The sequence below is a fragment of the Nuphar pumila genome, chromosome 3, assembly GCF_984573655.1.
Source record: "Nuphar pumila chromosome 3, dmNupPumi1.hap1.1, whole genome shotgun sequence".
Lineage (NCBI taxonomy): Eukaryota > Viridiplantae > Streptophyta > Magnoliopsida > Nymphaeales > Nymphaeaceae > Nuphar > Nuphar pumila.
In genome coordinates, this window is record NC_143251.1 from 138,177,888 (window position 1) to 138,196,007 (window position 18,120).

Genomic DNA, 18,120 nt, shown 5'->3' on the forward strand with positions numbered 1-18,120 from the left:
GATGAGAGAGAGAGAAGGGTCCACACTTTTGGTTGTATCCTGGGAAGATTTTACTACAAAACTGAAGTACAAGTTAATGTACTCTGGCCTGTTGATGCTGGAATAGCAACATAAAAGTCTAGATGAGCAATGCACTCCTGCTTCTTGGCAATTATCTTGATGAAAAAATATTGAATTTTTATTAAAAAATGATACAGGATAATGAACTAAGATATGGAAATTTGTGAATTTTATTAGATATTGGGGTGAAAGTACCAGGGAAGCTTAACAAGATGAAAAAAAAAGACCATTGAAGTGTAAATTATCTATCATAACAAGAAAACAAGTGACAGTGAACCGAACAAATTAAAAATGTCTAGACTAACACAAGAAAAACTCAGATTGCATCCTCCGAGTGTCTGAAATTTGCTGATCATTGCGGGAAGATTTGCTTAATTTAACTAAACATGTGATTCACCACAAGGTACCTTTGAGCCTCACGTGCAACATGACTGAGATAGTCTCATGATACATATGAAAATATGGCATTTCAATAATTTCAAAAGTTTTCTGATGCATTACTTGATAAATAGTTCAAGCACCGTGACACCAATTTATAGAAATCATTCAAGCATATGAACATTAGTCTTAACACAAAATCATACAGCTTGACAAAAACTACCTTTTAGTGCTCATCAAGGACTTTATATAAAATTCATAAATGTTCAGGATCCATCGTTTACCAAGAAACATCACACCACATAACTTCTAAAAATATTCAACATTTACCAGAACCATATCATTTACTAGCGGGAGTTCGGTTTCCAATTCGTAACCCACTCAACTAGTGTGTTCACATTTTTGTTTACATCATCTACGCAGTCGCTCCGCAAGGCCATTATAATGTCTTCTGAGTAACTCTCATGAGCTTCCTCCAAAAGCACTTTAAATATTTCACATTCAATGTTGTTTGTAAGCTTTGCTCCAGCGTAACCTCTGACATAACATGTTCACCATTAACATATGGAATTCAACAGAACAGTAATAGAAATGAGAAGAAATAGCTGCAGACGAGAATGCAAACCTTTTTGTCAGACGATCATAAAGTGCGGTGTTATCTGTTTGCAAGACCACAACACAGTCAAACCAACGCTCTGGAAAGAAGTCACAGCCATGGTAATCAACAATGTTTCCACCCTCTTCCATCATGTCTTCAATCTCATCACATAACTGCCACAAAAAAGTGAGCACAATCATATAACCAAGAAATAACAGGATGGGATCATGGAACACTTCTTCAAAGTGATGAAATCAGGGACTTGGTGATAGTTGAATTTCAAGTATTTCTCTCTTACAAGATCAAGAGGAGCACAAGGAAAAAGGATACCTCCAAAATTTAGATCTAAAAATGACCCAATCAGAATTTACTTTGTATTCACAAGCCCCTCTTACAAATAGCCACCTGCAAGCTTGTGGTAGATGTCTAGTGGGGAGATGTATGCAACTATGCATATATCTTTTTCTTTCTTACAGTTTTAGTCAGATTTTTTCAGTTGTAGATCTTTTGGTACCTGTTGGGGTGATATTGTCACTCATCAACCCCTCAATTTCCTTATTCAAGAAATTTGTTCCTTCCGATATTGTCTGCTAAAGAATTGTGAAAACAACACCGGAGAAATAATCATGGAAATTAAAAATAAAGATCTAAATCAGTATGCTTAATCCAACCAGAGAAAACCAAAATTTTACGTTATGCCACACATCATTTTTCCTAGCAGCCTTTGTTTAAGATGGTGAAGCACAGTCTGTCAAACGACTCAAACATGATCCCACATGAATGGCACATAATACTAAAGTGACCTCAATTAGGTGAAAAATGTGAATCAAAATATTAGAAGAAGATCAATAAAGCCAACACATTTTTAGTAAAATATAACCATCACCCAACGTTACCCCATTAAGAGGAAGGCCAAAACCAAATCAAATTTCACTCATAGATGACAAAGAAGATGCACATGAGATACAAGCATAGTGCTGTATCAAATCTAGCTAAGAATCTTTGTACATAGCATCATATCATGTCTTGGGTGCTGGAAGTTCATATAAACTATTGGTAAGAATAGTTCCTTCTCTAAAAGCTTACTTTATATCATTATGAGTTATTGAATGATAACAAACAACAACAACTACGCCTTCATCCCAAAACAATTGGGGTCGGTGATATGAACCAAAAAAGAAAATCATTCTGGGTCTTCTACATGAATCCTTCTCCTCCAATCATTTCTATCCAATGCCATGTCCTCGGTGAGGTTCAAAGCATTCATATCCTTTCCTATCATCTCCATCCAAGTCTTCTTAGGCTTACCCCGACCTCTTTTAACTAATATATTTTTCCATTTTTCCATCCTTCTAACTGGAGCATCATTAGGCCTTCGCCGAATATGTCCAAACCACCGTAAACGATTCTCTCTCATCTTATTTTCAATGGATGCAACGCCTGTGAAATTGTCTACGAAGAGACAATACATAAACAAGCATAAAACCCTTATAAAAGAAGTGCACGAAAGCACTCTCACAACACTTGAACAAAATACACAAAAAGTGTATAAATAATAAACATGCAATAATGCATGTATTTCAATATATAAAAGCAAATGCTTGAGACTCTCAAGCTTGAGAAAATACAAAGGGGGAACACCCCTATTTATACAAGAAGGAAGAAGGCAAGAGGGGGCTCCCCAAAGGAGTCGTTGGGGAGCTCCCAACGGTCACAATTGTGACCGTTGGGGGCTCCCCAACGACTCTATTGGGGAGACCCCCAATGCACTTTTTGAAAGTGCAAAAAAGAAAAAAATAAAATTAAAAGAATTGCAAAAAATAATGGAAAAATTACAGCATATTCCAAATGGAATATGCGCAAAATGTAAAATGACAAAAATACCCTTTCGGGTAAAAAAGATAAAAATATATAAATATATATACTTATATATAGAGATACGTATACATATAGAATATGTATACGTATCTCTATGTATATAAGTATATATATTTATACTTACAATATTGATTTTGAGTGTACATTTTAACACCCCCCCTCAAACTTACGGTGTGATAACCGCAAGTTTGTCCAGAAGGAAATGAAATCTAGGCGAACAAAGAGCCTTTGTGAAGAAGTCCGCAAGTTGATACTCAGACGTCACGTATGGTAGATCAATGACCTTCTTCAAGTATTCTTCTCTGACATAATGGCAGTCCATCTCTATATGCTTTGTTCGCTCGTGAAAGGTGTGATTTTTGGCAATATAGATTGCACTTTTATTGTCACAACACAGCTTTGTTGGTTCTCGGATAGGTACTCCCATATCTTCCAAAAGTTGTCGAATCCATACAATTTCCATGGTAGTGGATGCCATGGCTCTGTATTCGGCTTCAGTGGATGACAAAGAGACTTTCTGTTGCTTTTTACATCGCCATGAAATCAAAGATTCACCTAGAAAAACACAAAAACCAGTGGTGGAGTGACGGTTACTAGGGTCACCTCCCCAATCTGAGTCAGTATAAGCAAGTAATTTTAAATCAGAAGAAGAAGATAGAAATACTCCCTTATTTATTGTGCCCTTCAAGTATCTGACGATGCGAAGAACAGCACTCATATGAACGGTTGTGGGAGCGTGCTGAAACTGACTGGCGATGTGTATAGCATGTGATAAGTCAGGTCTAGTAATACTAAGATACATTAACGAACCTACCAGCTGCCTGTAAGGGGTAGGATCGGTTAAAGGAACACCATCGTCAATTTTCATTTTTGCTCCCACAACTTCAGGAGTTTCGCATACTTTGTCATCAGAAATCCCGGATCTGTCAATAATCTCACAAGCAAGTTTAGACTGAGATAAAAAATAACTACGTTGCGAATAAGCAACCTCAATTCCAAGAAAATATGTCAGAAAACCCAAGTCTGACATCTCAAATTTTGAAGTCAAGACGGACTTAATACCCTTGACTCCTTGAACATCATCACCTGTAATTAACATATCATCAACATAGAGCAATAATATTACAATCCCTGCTTTAGATTTCTTAGTAAATAGAGCAGTGTCAGTATAGCATGAGAAGAAACCATTTTCCAACATTACACTGGTAAATCTATCATACCAGGCTTTGGGAGCCTGTTTCAATCCATAAAGAGCCTTTCGAAGACGAAGAACTTTATTTTCAGGAATCTTCATGCCTGGTGGGGCATCCATATATACTTCTTCGTTAAGATCACCATTTAAAAAAGCATTTTTCACATCCATTTGAAAAATGTTCCAATTTTTAATAGATGCAATAGTAATGAGACATCTAACTGTAACCATTCGGGCTACAGGAGCAAAAGTTTCTTCATAATCAATTCCATACTCTTGCCCATACCCTTTTGCAACTAAGCGAGCCTTATACCTTTCAAGGGATCCGTCACTCTTAGTTTTAACCTTAAAAACCCATCGACAACCTATAGTTTTCTTTCCTATGGGTAGAGTTTCGAAATCCCAAGTTTCAGCCCTTTTAAGAGCATTAAGTTCATTTTGCATAGCTTCTTGCCATTCTATACATTTTTTAGCTTCTTCAAAGTTTCTAGGTTCAAAATAAGAATGAATGGCACTAAGACAAGTCCTATATCGGGGTGAAAAGGAATCAAAGGAGACAAAACGAGTTGGAGGTCTCCTATTTCTCTCGGATCTACGGTGATCGAGAACAGGAACAAGTTCACTATATTGATCAATAGCACTTCTAAAGGTGTCTTGGTTTCTACGTGAGTATGTTATTGGATCACTTGAACTCCTGCCTTCTTGTTGGTTATGCTCTTCGACATTACCCTCAATGTCCTCATCATGGTTTGATGATACATCATCATCACTAGATACATCATCATTACTAGACAATAAGTCAAAAAGGAAGGAATAATCAAAATTTTCTTGTTGCAAAACATTTTTTTCAAATCCACTTTCATTTTCCAAAAAAGTTACATTTCTAGAGACATATAACTTATCTTCTCGAAGATCATAACACCGAAATCCCTTTTGAGTTTCAGAATAGCCAAGAAAAGCGCAGGGGATAGCCTTGGGAGAGAGTTTGTCATTCTTATCCGTAAGTATGAAACACTTACACCCGAAGACTCGTAATCTATTATAATCTGGTTCAAGTTTATATAAAATCTCAAAAGGGGATATTTTTCCTAATAATCTAGAAGGCAAACGATTTATCAGATAAACAGAAGCAAGTGCAGCTTCAGCCCAAAATTTTTTTGGTATGTTTTGGGAAATAAGAAGGGTTCTAGTGGTCTCAATAATATGTCTATGTTTTCTTTCGGCCAACCCATTCTGTTGGGGGGTTTTAGGACAAGATCTTTGGTGAATGATTCCTTGATCTTCAAGATATATTTTAAATTGGTTGGAGAGATATTCTCCTCCAGAATCACTTCTAAAAAACTTTATGTTACTATTAAATTGATTCTTGATCATCGAATGGAAAGTTCTAAAGCATGAAAAGACTTCATGTTTGAATTTAAGAAAAAAGATCCATGAATATCTAGAGAAATCATCCACAAAAATAACATAATAAGAAAAACCTCCTTTTGAGACAACAGGTGCCGGTCCCCAAACATCGGAATGAACAATTTCAAAGGGTTTTGATGAGAACATAGTTCTTTGCTCAAAAGGTAAACTTTTCATTTTTCCGAGAATACAGTCATTACAAGAAAAGGAGCTTTTACATAGGTCTTTTGCAAAATGTAAGTAAGACAACTTGGTGATATTAGGATGACCAAGTCTTTTGTGCCACATGTTTATATCTTTGTTTCGGGCAACATTACAAAAAGATTTTGGAACTCGAAGAGATTCCATGTAGTATAAATCGCCTTTTCTAAAGCCTTCCCCAATCAATTTCCCGGACAGGCGATCCTGTATTAAACATTTATCACATGAAAATTTAATATCACAACCATGATCCGAGAGTTGAGAAACAGAAAGAAGATTTAAATTAAGTTTAGGTATAAATCTAATTTTTGGAATAAAAAAGTCTTGAGTTTCAAAATTACCTATTCCTTTAATTTCAAGAGAAGTTCCATCCGCAGTGGAAACAAAGGATGGAGAAGTATTTTTTGAATAATCGGAAAGTGAAAACATGTTTGGGGACATATGAAAGGATGCACCTGAGTCCAAAAGCCAAGGGACTTTACCTGGAATGGAAGAAGTAGACACGGCGGCACCGGATGTAGCTCCCTTGAGAAGAGGTTGAAGGGCTTCCATTATTTGGTTCAATGAGAGTGACCCACTTGATGATGCCTCTTCCTTTTGTGGTGCGCCGGTGGTGGCCATAGCAAGGAGCTTCTTCCATTTGGGACATACCGGCTTGATATGCCCCGGTTCTTTACAAAAGTGACATATAGTCTTGCTATAGTCCCGCTTCCCTCTTTGTCCACCATCTCCTCCTTGATTTTGGAATTTAAAGTGAGGAGGACGATAGGTCTTTACATTATTTCCGGGTCTTGATACGGCATTAACCTCATTATTTTCTTCATAATTACAAGGAACCATAAGAACACTTGGTCCTTGTTTACATAAATTCATACGAGTCTCCTCACCACTTAATTTGGTGAGAACATCTTCAAGAGAGGGAGGAGTAAATGAGGATAGAAGTGATGACCTTATTTGCTCAAATTCCGGTCTTAACCCATTCAAAAAATTGAAGAAACGATCTTCTTCAAGTTGCTTGTGGCGGAGTTCAATTGCCTCTCCACTCCATTTTGGTTCAAGCATAGAGAGCTCATCCCAAATAGAGGAAAGATCGGCAAAATATTCCCTAATAGACATTTCACCTTGAGTAAGGGAGAGGGCCTTCTTTTGAAGGTAATACTTATGAGATAGGTCTCTTGATGTATACATCTTCTCGAGATAATGCCAAGCTTCCGATGCCTTTTTGAATTTGATAATGTTGGCATTAATCTTTGTTTCGACGGATGCGAAGAACCAAGAAAGAATCTTGAAATTCTTCATTTCCCATTCGTCGTGTTTCTTTGAGTATTCTTCAAGAGCTTTGATCCTTTCCTCTCCCTCAAGAATCTTGATTTCACTTCCGTCCATTATGGTTATCTTGGGTTCCGGTTCCGGAATTGTTCCTTTTCCTTTTATGTGGGCCTCCATATTCCCGGCCCAAATATGATAGTTGGACCCATTCAACTTGAAGCCAAGGGCAAAGTGAGACTCTTTCTCACCCATTAAGACGTAGAGAGAAGAAGAAAAAAAGCGTACCAATACGATGTTTCCACTTCTTCTTAGCACAAGATCCTTCTAAAATATTTGAGAAACAAGATCCACCACTTCAATCTCAAAAAATCCGAAGGCACAGTTTTCGAGGCACTCGAACAAAGGCGGATCTCACGATCTCCAATCAACAACCGAGCTCTGATACCATGTGAAATTGTCTACGAAGAGACAATACATAAACAAGCATAAAACCCTTATAAAAGAAGTGCACGAAAGCACTCTCACAACACTTGAACAAAATACACAAAAAGTGTATAAATAATAAACATGCAATAATGCATGTATTTCAATATATAAAAGCAAATGCTTGAGACTCTCAAGCTTGAGAAAATACAAAGGGGGAACACCCCTATTTATACAAGAAGGAAGAAGGCAAGAGGGGGCTCCCCAAAGGAGTCGTTGGGGAGCTCCCAACGGTCACAATTGTGACCGTTGGGGGCTCCCCAACGACTCTATTGGGGAGACCCCCAATGCACTTTTTGAAAGTGCAAAAAAGAAAAAAATAAAATTAAAAGAATTGCAAAAAATAATGGAAAAATTACAGCATATTCCAAATGGAATATGCGCAAAATGTAAAATGACAAAAATACCCTTTCGGGTAAAAAAGATAAAAATATATAAATATATATACTTATATATAGAGATACGTATACATATAGAATATGTATACGTATCTCTATGTATATAAGTATATATATTTATACTTACAATATTGATTTTGAGTGTACATTTTAACAACGCCTACCTTCTTACATATCTCCTCGTTTCGAATCTTATCTTTTATTGTATTTTCAAACATCCATCTAAGCATACGCATCTCAACTACACACATTTTTTGAATATGATGTCTCTTGGCAGCTCAACATTTTGTATCATATAGTAAAGCAGGCCTAATAGTCATCCTACAGAACTTTTCCTTCAACCGCAATGGCATTTTACGATCGCACAACACTCCAGTTGCACTTTTTCATTTCATCTACCAACCTTTATCCTATGATTTACATCTCCATCAATTTCTCCATACTTTTGAATGATACAACAACAACAACAACAACAACTACGCCTTCATCCCAAAACAATTGGGGTCAGCGATATGAACCAAAAAAGAAATTCATTTTGGGTCTTCCACATGAATCCTTTTCCTCCAATCATTTCTATCCAACGCCATGTCCTCGGTGAGGTTCAAAGCATTCATATCCTTTCCTATCATCTCCATCCAAGTCTTCCTAGGCCTACCCCGACCTCTTTTAACTAATATATTTTCCCATTTCTCCAACCTTCTAACTGGAGCATCATTAGGCCTTCGCCGAATATGTCCAAACCACCGTAAACGATTCTCTCGCATCTTATTTTCAATGGGTGCAACACCTACCTTCTTACGTATCTCTTCGTTCCGAATCTTATCTTTTATTGTATTTCCACACATCCATCTAAGCATCCGCATCTCAGCTACACTCATTTTTTGAATATGATGTCTCTTGGCAGCCCAACATTCCGTACCATAAAGGAAAGCGGGTCTAATAGTCGTCCTATAAAACTTTCCCTTCAACCGCAATGGCATTCTACGATCGCACAACACTCCAGTAGCACTTTTCCATTTCATCCACCCAACCTTTATCCTATGATTTACATCTCCATCAATTTCTCCATACTTTTGAATGATGGATCCCAAATATTTGAAATAATCATTCACCGGTATATCTTGCTCACCAAGCTTCACTACACTCCCATCACTACTTCGTTGCTTACTAAACCGACATTCCATATATTCAGTCTTACTCTTACCCAACTTAAAACCTCTAGCTTCCAATGTCTGTCTCCATAATTCTAACTTAGCATTAACCTCAGCTCTAGACTCATCAATCAAAACAATATCATCAGCAAACAACATACACCACGGTACATTTTCTTGAATTGATCTCGTAAGCTCATCCATCACTATCGCAAATAGGAAAGGGCTTAAAGCAGATCCTTGATGTAACCCAACCGTTATCGGAAAATTGGTTGTCACCCCTCCACAAGTGCGGACATTGGTTACTACTCCTTCATACATATCTTTAATTATACTAATGTACTTGAGAGAAACACCTTTCTTCATCATTGTCCACCAGAGAACGTCCCTAGGTACTCTATCGTATGCCTTCTCTAAATCAATAAAAACCATATGCAAATCTTTGTTCCTCTCTCTATATCTTTCAATAAGTTGTCTAAGAAGATGTATAGCTTCCATAGTTGATCTTCCAGGCATAAAACCAAATTGATTCTCCGATATCATGACAACCTTCCTCAACCTAGACTCAATCACCCTCTCCCAAAGTTTCATAGTATGACTCATGAGTTTTATACCACGATAGTTTGTGCAATCTTGTATATCACCCTTATTCTTATATAAAGGCACCAAAGTACTCTTCCTCCACTCATTAGGCATCTTATTTGTTCGCCAAATCAAGTTAAAAAGATTTGTCAACCATTCTAAACCTTTCTCTCCCAAGCATTTCCAAGCCTCGATAGGTATACCATCTGGGCCAACTGCCCTTCTTGATTTCATTTTCTTCAAAGCCTCTGCAATTTCTTTCTTTTGAATCTTGCGCATGAAGTCACGATTTATCTCATGAAAAGGAATGGAGAAGTCTCCAAGATCTTGAGCATGACTATCATTAAATAGCTTATCAAAATAATCTTTCCATCTCTCCTTAATCTCCTCATCTTTGACTAAAACCCTTTGTGTTTCATCTTTGATACATCTAACCATACCCAAATCCTTCGATTTCCTATCTCTCATCTTTGCAAGCCTATAAATATCCTTCTCGCCTTCTTTGGTATCCAACTTGTCATAAACCTCCTTATATACCTTAGCCCTCGCGTTTCGAACAACTTTTTTAGCTTCCTTCTTTGCTATCATATACTTCTCCAAATTCTCATTATCACGACTCTTACTTAGATTTCTATAACACTCTCTTTTAACCTTAATAGCTAATTTGACATCCTCGTTCCACCATAATGTATCCTTACCTAGTGGTGCACCGCCTTTAGACTCACCCAATACCTCCTTAGCTACTTTTCTCATACCACCCGCTATCTTATTCCACATTGATTCTGAATCCTCCTCGAGACACCAATCAACTTCCTTAACTACCTGCTCTACAAACATTCCTTGTTTAGCTCCTTTCAGTGCCCACCACTTAATTCTAGGATCTATCCTATGTCTATCCCTTTTGCAGCATTGTCTAATTCTAAGATCTAAAATTAAGACTCTATGTTGTGTAGCTACACTTTCTCCTGGTATAACCTTACAATCGATGCAACAACCCCTATCTCTCTTTCTAAGTAGGAAAAAATCTATCTGACTCGTATTAACCCCACTTTTAAATGTTACTAGGTGAGACTCCCTCTTCCTAAACCAAGTGTTTGCTAAGATCATATCATAGGACAAACAAAAATCTAAAATCCTTTCTCCACTTTCATTTCTTTTTCCTATACCATAGCCTCCATGGATATTCTCAAATCCATCCCTACTAATGCCTACATGTCCATTAAGGTCACCGCCGATGAAAAGCTTTTCTCCATAAGATGTCTCTTGTACTACTCCATCTAAATCTTCCCAAAATTGATGCTTAATGGAATCATCTAAACCTACTTGAGGTGCATAAACACTAATAATATTAATAATATCCGTACCTAATACTAATTTAATAAGTAAAATTCTATCACCCTTCCTACGGACCTCAACTACATTATCTATAAACTGACGACTCATAACAATCCCTACTCCATTCCTATTCCTATTTATTCCTGTATACCAAATCTTATATCTCCAAGGTTCTATCACTTTAGCTTTCTCACCTACCCATTTGGTCTCTTGAAGACATAAAATATCAATCTTTCTCCTACACATAACATCTACTAACTCTACCAACTTACCAGTTAAAGACCCTATGTTCCAAGTGGCTAACCTAATTTTATGGTATTGGACTAACTTCTTTACCCCCACCCGTCCAACAAAGCGAGGGAACCCTTGCCTATTTGACACCACACCCGGGCGCCGGTGTGACGCGTCGCTTCTGGGCGACGACCTAGCAACCCTTGCACATTTATCACTGCCTCCGGGCCTAGAGAGTACAGCGCGTCGCTCAGTAGGGAACGCCCCAACGAAATTCTCATATTGGTTCATTTTCATAGGATATGACAAAGTTTTTATGCTGGCTGTCACAGGCCTACCGCAACCCTCCTCCTTTATCCGGGCTTGGGACCGGCAGTGTATAACTACACAGGCGGAGTTATACTTTTGAATGATAGATCCCAAATATTTGAAACAGTCATCCACCGGCATTTCTTGCTCACCAAGCTTCACTACACTCCCATCACTACTTCGTTGCTTACTAAACCGACATTCCATATATTTTGTCTTACTCTTACTCAACTTAAAACATCTTGCTTTCAATGTCTGTCTCCATAATTCTAACTTAGCATTAACCCCAGTTCTAGACTCATCAATCAAAACAATATCATCAGCAAACAACATACACCACAACACTTTTTCTTGAATTGATCTCATAAGCTCATCCATCACTATAGCAAATAGGAAAGGGCTTAATGCAGATCCTTGATGTAACCCAACCGTTATAGGAAAATTGGTTGTCACCCAGTCTTCAGCTTCTCAATTTGGAAAGTAGATATAGTACCTAAGGGAACCAATGAGTTCGGAACTAAAATCCGGGAATCCTCTTTTTCTTTAATTAATTCTTTAGTCACATTGTGGTATTTCAAAACATTGAATGGAATGATGCGAGAACAACTGGATGATGGTGGATGCCCAGATCAGGTTATCATTATCCTTTTTTCCTCCCCAGTCTTCAGCTTCTCAACTTTACGTAAGTAATTACCCATATCCTTACTGTCACTCTATCACTCTACAGAGACATAAATGAGATATTCACCTCATACGGCTCCTTAACCAATTTTCTAATTTTTCTCTCAGGTCAAATGACTTCTGAAAACTAAGAGATCTTCAACCCCTTCTGTTTCTTCAAATGGAAAAGATAACATAATTCAAACTTCCAAGAAAAAAAGTTTCCAATCTAGTTATGTTAAATCAGTCTTTAGGTTAGAAGATAAATCGGAAAATTTAGTACAGTAAAAAAAATTAAACGGATCAATCTATTATATCTCGATAAATCTCATAGGCATTTTTTTTGGTTATGAGAGGTTAATGAGATTCTCTTACAGTAACATTATTTGTTGACAAAGAAAAAGCAAAAGCCGAAAACTTGAACACCATAAAGAAATCTTACCATTACATATTGGGAACTAAAATGTGATCTCTTATAATAATAAGGAACAAAAAGTATGTCAAATAACAGTTTTAATAGACACTGGTAATATAATAATTGTCATTATAACAAAAATACATCGCAGTAAGCTGCATAGAAACGATCTGAGATATCATGTTCAGCAAAATAGAAATCTGTTGCAACCTTTTCTACATGGAGAAAATCATATTCAATAAACTCTATAAAGATACAATAAAAAGAAAAGGAGAATAGAGAAAAGCACACTGAGGAATTGCCTGTGTGAAGTCAATAACATCAGTCAATATAACAAACCTTAACAATAAAGAGGAAGTCAAACACTAGTGCAAGTATGGCTAGTGACTGTCATACCATTACAACAAATTCTAGACTAAATTTAAATGAATTCTTCCTCCTTTTCGGTCATGCACACCCAAATGGAGTATAAACCTTACTTATGCCTGGACACTTGTGCACTCTGCTGCTAACATGAAAGGAAATAATTTCCAGTCACCTGTTCTGGCATTTGTTGGAAGCGGACCCTGGAAGATCCCTAGCCATTTCACAAATGAGAATCTATAAAATGCAGCCACTGCAGATAGTAGATTTGATCCTATCATCACATGTTTGTCTCACAGATATTTTGCCAATACTAGGAGATCGTACAACTGCCTAACATCCTGAAACATGGCACAAGTTCACAATCATGAAATTCATCTCTTCCTCAGATGATCCAGACTAGCATTGGTGGGGTCAAAATTGCAATGCTGACAATTTTTTGCTACAATGACACAATAGGACTTCCTGACCTGGTGCTTATAGATACCATCATCATCATCAAGCCTTGTCCAACATACACGGATTGGCACTACTAGTAATATGTTCTATTCATTTAAATATGTAAAGCTAAGGCCTAAAGCCACAACAGAATCTTTTATGTCTCTGTGTCCTACTTTTTGTTGGTATACCACTTGTCCCAATTCCTTAAAATTTGTACCATGTGAAGATTTCTTTGATGTTATTTTAGGTCTCCAAGCAACATAATACACCATCTAGGGTAAGACTAAATATCTTAGAAAAGTCCTTGCTATCACATCGAGGATTACAAGATACACATCTTTCTTTGTTACATTATTGTACTTTGGATCCATTCCCCACAGTTAGTTATGATTTTCCAAGAGATGAGACGCTTCATATATATATAGTACACGATTTACAGATCTAAGCTCCAAAAGCAAAATCCAACAGTTGGATCATGTTTAACATATGCTATTTATTATTTTCATATGTTAAAGTTGACTCAAATATGATGTTTTATACCATTTTTAAACCAGCCTAATTTTCATAAATTGTGAGCAGTTGATTTTCATTGACCCCAATTGTTTTGGGATGAAGGCGTAGTTGTTGTTGTTGTTGTTGTTTGTGAGCAGTTGATTTTCATCGCCTCAAAATGGAATCTTATGGTGTATTAAACATGATAAAACTTTACTCCGTGCGGTTGGTAGGAGATGTCAGGTTCAAACCCCAGTGGTACGTTGAATAATAACTGGTGGGGGTCTGCCTAACCCCAGCTTGCCTTTCAAAAAAAAACATGATAAAACCATCTAATATAGTAAATAAATCATGCTAAACACATTTGTACGGCTAGATTTACAACTTGATGGCTAGATCTATGCAAACAAGTGTGTGTACCAAATGCAAACCTTTGATTGAGCTTGATTAAACATCCTAGCCTTATTCTTAAAAGTTCTATCCACCACTCCACCATACATCCATGACAAGGAACAGTGCAGGCTTCAAGAGTGTTCTTTCTTTTGAAAGTTATAAGATGGTACCCAGCAAAGAGGATGTTTGAAAAGGAGACTTTATGTCCCATAAACAACACCTGGTTCTCAATGGCATTCATCACAAATATCAAAAGGGACACAAACATGTCAAATACTTCAGAAGATCACAACATTATCCCAAGCCGAATCACTGAAAGGAACCATTATCAGCCATCTCTATAACATATCTCTTTAAACTACCATGAGGATGGTGAAGGAGACATTCAATTTGGGAGCAGACAGCTAGACTATACCATCAACATAATTGATGCACAAATTTTAATTGCCGAAATGAGATTCCCCAAAGCGCGCACTACAACGAAACGATTTGAATGCGAAACTAAAAGAAGCAGCTGAATCACTGAAAGGAATCATTATCAACCACCTCTGTACCACATCTCTTTCAAGTACCATGAAGATGGTGAAGGAGACATTCAATTTGGGAGCAAACAGCTAGACTAGACCATTAACACAATTGATGCACAATTTTTTATCGCCGAAATCGGATTCGCCAAGGCGCGCACTAATTCGAATGCGAAACTAAAAGAAGCAACAATCAGGATTGAAATCGAGGAGCTAATGGGGAAGAAGTACCGCGTCTTCGTTGATAACATGGCATTGGAGCTTTTCGTCCCAACCATCATACAAATTCTTCTCCTTCGCGAGTTCGCCGACGTTAATGTGGCGAAGGTTAGTTGCCTCCGAGAGCAACGCACACGTTGTGGTTTTACCCGTCCCGGGAGTCCCCGTGAAGAGGATGTTGGGCTTGCTGCGGTGCATACTACCCATCTCCCCTCTTCTTCTTCTTTCACTTATTGCTACTGCTGCCAATGAATAAGATTCTGTTTAGTGAAACCCTACGTAGTTAAAAGGTTGCCAAACGATAAAACAAAGATTTTAAAAAGGATGAGAAAAGAAGAAACGTGAAAATAGTGACTGGAATTGCTAAACCCATCATAGACATGAACATATTAGGCTCCTTTTTCTCGTTCAGCCCCATCCTGCCCAACAGTTTGAAGTGTTTTATCTGAACTACTGTTAGTTGTGTTTAGTATGCTAGATTTAGCATCATATTTTTTTGACGAAAAAATATATTTTTATGAGCCAGGAAAAATTGATGTCTTCACAGCCATTGATTTTGGATCACCAGAAAAACCTATATACGGGTCAGATTCCAGTTATCCAAAAGCCGGTTCCTACTAAACAAAACCTATATATATATCAATGGTGTTAGATGTGAGGAAAAAAATACCAAAAAACTACAATTTTGAAAGGGAAAAGTAGGGCAGAACAAGAAAGTGGGCAGAACCAGCACATTATATATATATATAGAGATACATATATATATATATAACTTCTTGTGGAGAGAGAGATTGTGTGTCATGCAGAAGTGACCCGTGATATCGGTGACTCTGATTCTATAGTTTTTTGTTTGAACCATAAGCCTACTCATTTGATTCTTAAAGTGGATCCTTCTATAAATGTAGAGCCTAGTCATGGTGAGTGTCATGTGCGTAGATCAAGAAGTCAATGAAGGGGCAAAGGAAGCTAGCATTTAGCATTTCACCTCCCTAGTTGGATCTAAACCCAACATGGTTAAATAGGCCCATGCATAGCATCCCTGTGTACCCATATGATCTTCTTATCCAAATCTAGTTTCACTACATAGAGGGACTATTGTTTATTCTTTTGAGAGATAAGAGCAAAGATTAAAAAAACTCTATTTTATTATTTTCTTTATTGTTCTACATGATTTCATTCAATAGATCATAGTTTTCTCTAGTTTTGGTATTGATTTTCAGGGTTCACAAGTGACCCATTTTATCACTGCATTAGATTTTGGTACCAGAGCTTCAGTTGTTTTCTGTCACCACTCTCATGCAAAGATTAAGAAAAAAATCATGGAGGAGTATCAAACACATTTGGAGCGCCTCAAGGTTGATCGACAAGAAATGCATAAGACTCTTGATTATAACAGATGATCAACATTGCAACAATGAGATCAATCATGGGCCTCGTACCAATGTCAATGGCAATGTATGATAAGTGCGCGTAGTTGTGTCTTTTTCTTTAGTGCCTTTATATTTTCTTTTACATTAGGCACCACAACACTTATATTTTTGCAAACAATGTCATCAGCATGATACGAAGCCTCTTAAATAGAAGCATTAGCAGCTTGTCACGTATGGAGAAAATCTATGAATTAAATCTCTTTGTTATATTATATGTTAAACATTGGTTTTTTCATGAAAAGTAAGATATAGCTTAAAATATTGGTTGCACGTCGGTGACAATATAATCATATGTGGCTTGATCTTACTCTTGGATTTTTTCAAGAAAATATGTGCATTGTTGTTTTGTATATGCTTGAGTTGCGCTTCACTAAAATACACTGAGTGATATACCAAATTTTGTAGCAAAGTTTTTTTAGAGCCCTAGGTGCCTATTTGAGATAATTGTCAATTGTCATCTCTCTCTAAACTCATTATATCATATGAGTTATTTCTTGAGATACTCTAAAAATCATGCTCATAATGTCTTAGACTCTTTATCTACAACTACAAAGACTACAAAAAATATCTCACCAGAAAGATCAATACTATGTGTCGACAATAATACACCCATGTATTTTTCTTTAAGGAATATGTCATCTACCGTAAGAATTAGATGACACCTTTTTAAAAAGCCATCGATGTATAGACGAAAGGATAAGAAAATGTACTTAAATCAAACTTTCTTATCAGTCTCAATAACCTCTAGAATTCATCGGTTTGTCTTTGATCAAATGATCCAAATAGGCTGGAAGCATCTTTAAGGACTCTTCATATGTGTGGCGTAGTATTTCCTTCATGTTCTCATCTACACCATGCTTGTTTGTAACTAATCTCCATACATTTCTCGTAACTGATGTCATTGATGATTTTTCTTGGAGTCATATTCGTGTTATCATACAGGTATTTGTGAATACCACTTGCAATCTACTTGGAAGACACTTTTTTCATTCGATGGTTGCCCAATGAACCACTACATATATGCTCTTTTTTTTACATTTTTACTTGAAAGATTTTTGTTAAATGCTCCTTTATGCAACAGATCTTTCAGAAAAAATTAGTTATAGTTTGCGAGTTCTTTCTCGTGCATACACCAGTTACCCTATTACTTCAATTCTTCAATAATTTTTTTTATAGTTTAAAAATTTGTGACAATGTTTTAGATCATTAAACCTTCAGCTGACAACAATGTCTCCAATATTTTGAGTATGTTAGCTACTAAAAAGATTCTTGAACATTAAGTTTTTTGTTATGCAATTCGTTAATCATTTTAGATACCTCCACTTTAATGATTTTTAATTGATCTTCATTGTATGATAATCTACTGAACAAGAACATATTCAACCATGTCTCATTATTAGAAAAAATTAATTCTATTGACCAATAAATACTCATATAACTTACATAACATACCACGGGTTCTAGTTTTCAATTGTTATTTTTGCATCATTTGCATATACCATTAATTATCTCATACCATTTATGCCTTGGTCCTTTCTTATTGTTTCAAAGTCCTCATCAAACACAGAATAGTCATCATCATCACATGATTCTTCATTATCTACATGATTGCTAATTTATTGTTTGAATGCACAAATTAAATTAAAAGGCATCATAATTATCTCTTCATTTGCTTGCTTGCAAGTATGCATCATTCTTGCATTTTCGAATT

At 36.6% G+C, this 18,120-nt stretch overlaps 1 protein-coding gene across 3 annotated transcripts; it reads right to left on the bottom strand.

Moving 5' to 3' along the window:
- Positions 1-662: 662 nt before the first annotated feature.
- On the bottom strand, positions 663-15,409 carry LOC149844033 (adenylate kinase isoenzyme 6 homolog). 3 transcript variants are annotated; one of them, XM_090000271.1, is made up of 4 exons: positions 15,321-15,409; positions 14,992-15,218; positions 1,064-1,209; positions 663-975 (listed from the first exon to the last, which is right to left on the bottom strand). In XM_090000271.1, the coding sequence occupies exons 2-4, from the start codon at positions 15,184-15,186 to the stop codon at positions 786-788; spliced, it is 531 nt and encodes a 176-aa protein (XP_089856397.1). In that variant the 5' UTR covers positions 15,187-15,218; positions 15,321-15,409; the 3' UTR covers positions 663-785. The 3 variants fall into 3 exon arrangements, with proteins under 3 accessions (XP_089856397.1, XP_089856399.1, XP_089856398.1); XM_090000273.1 differs by having other exon boundaries at positions 14,992-15,221; positions 15,321-15,397; XM_090000272.1 differs by lacking the exon at positions 15,321-15,409 and having other exon boundaries at positions 14,992-15,253.
- Between the last annotated feature and the right edge of the window lie 2,711 nt (positions 15,410-18,120).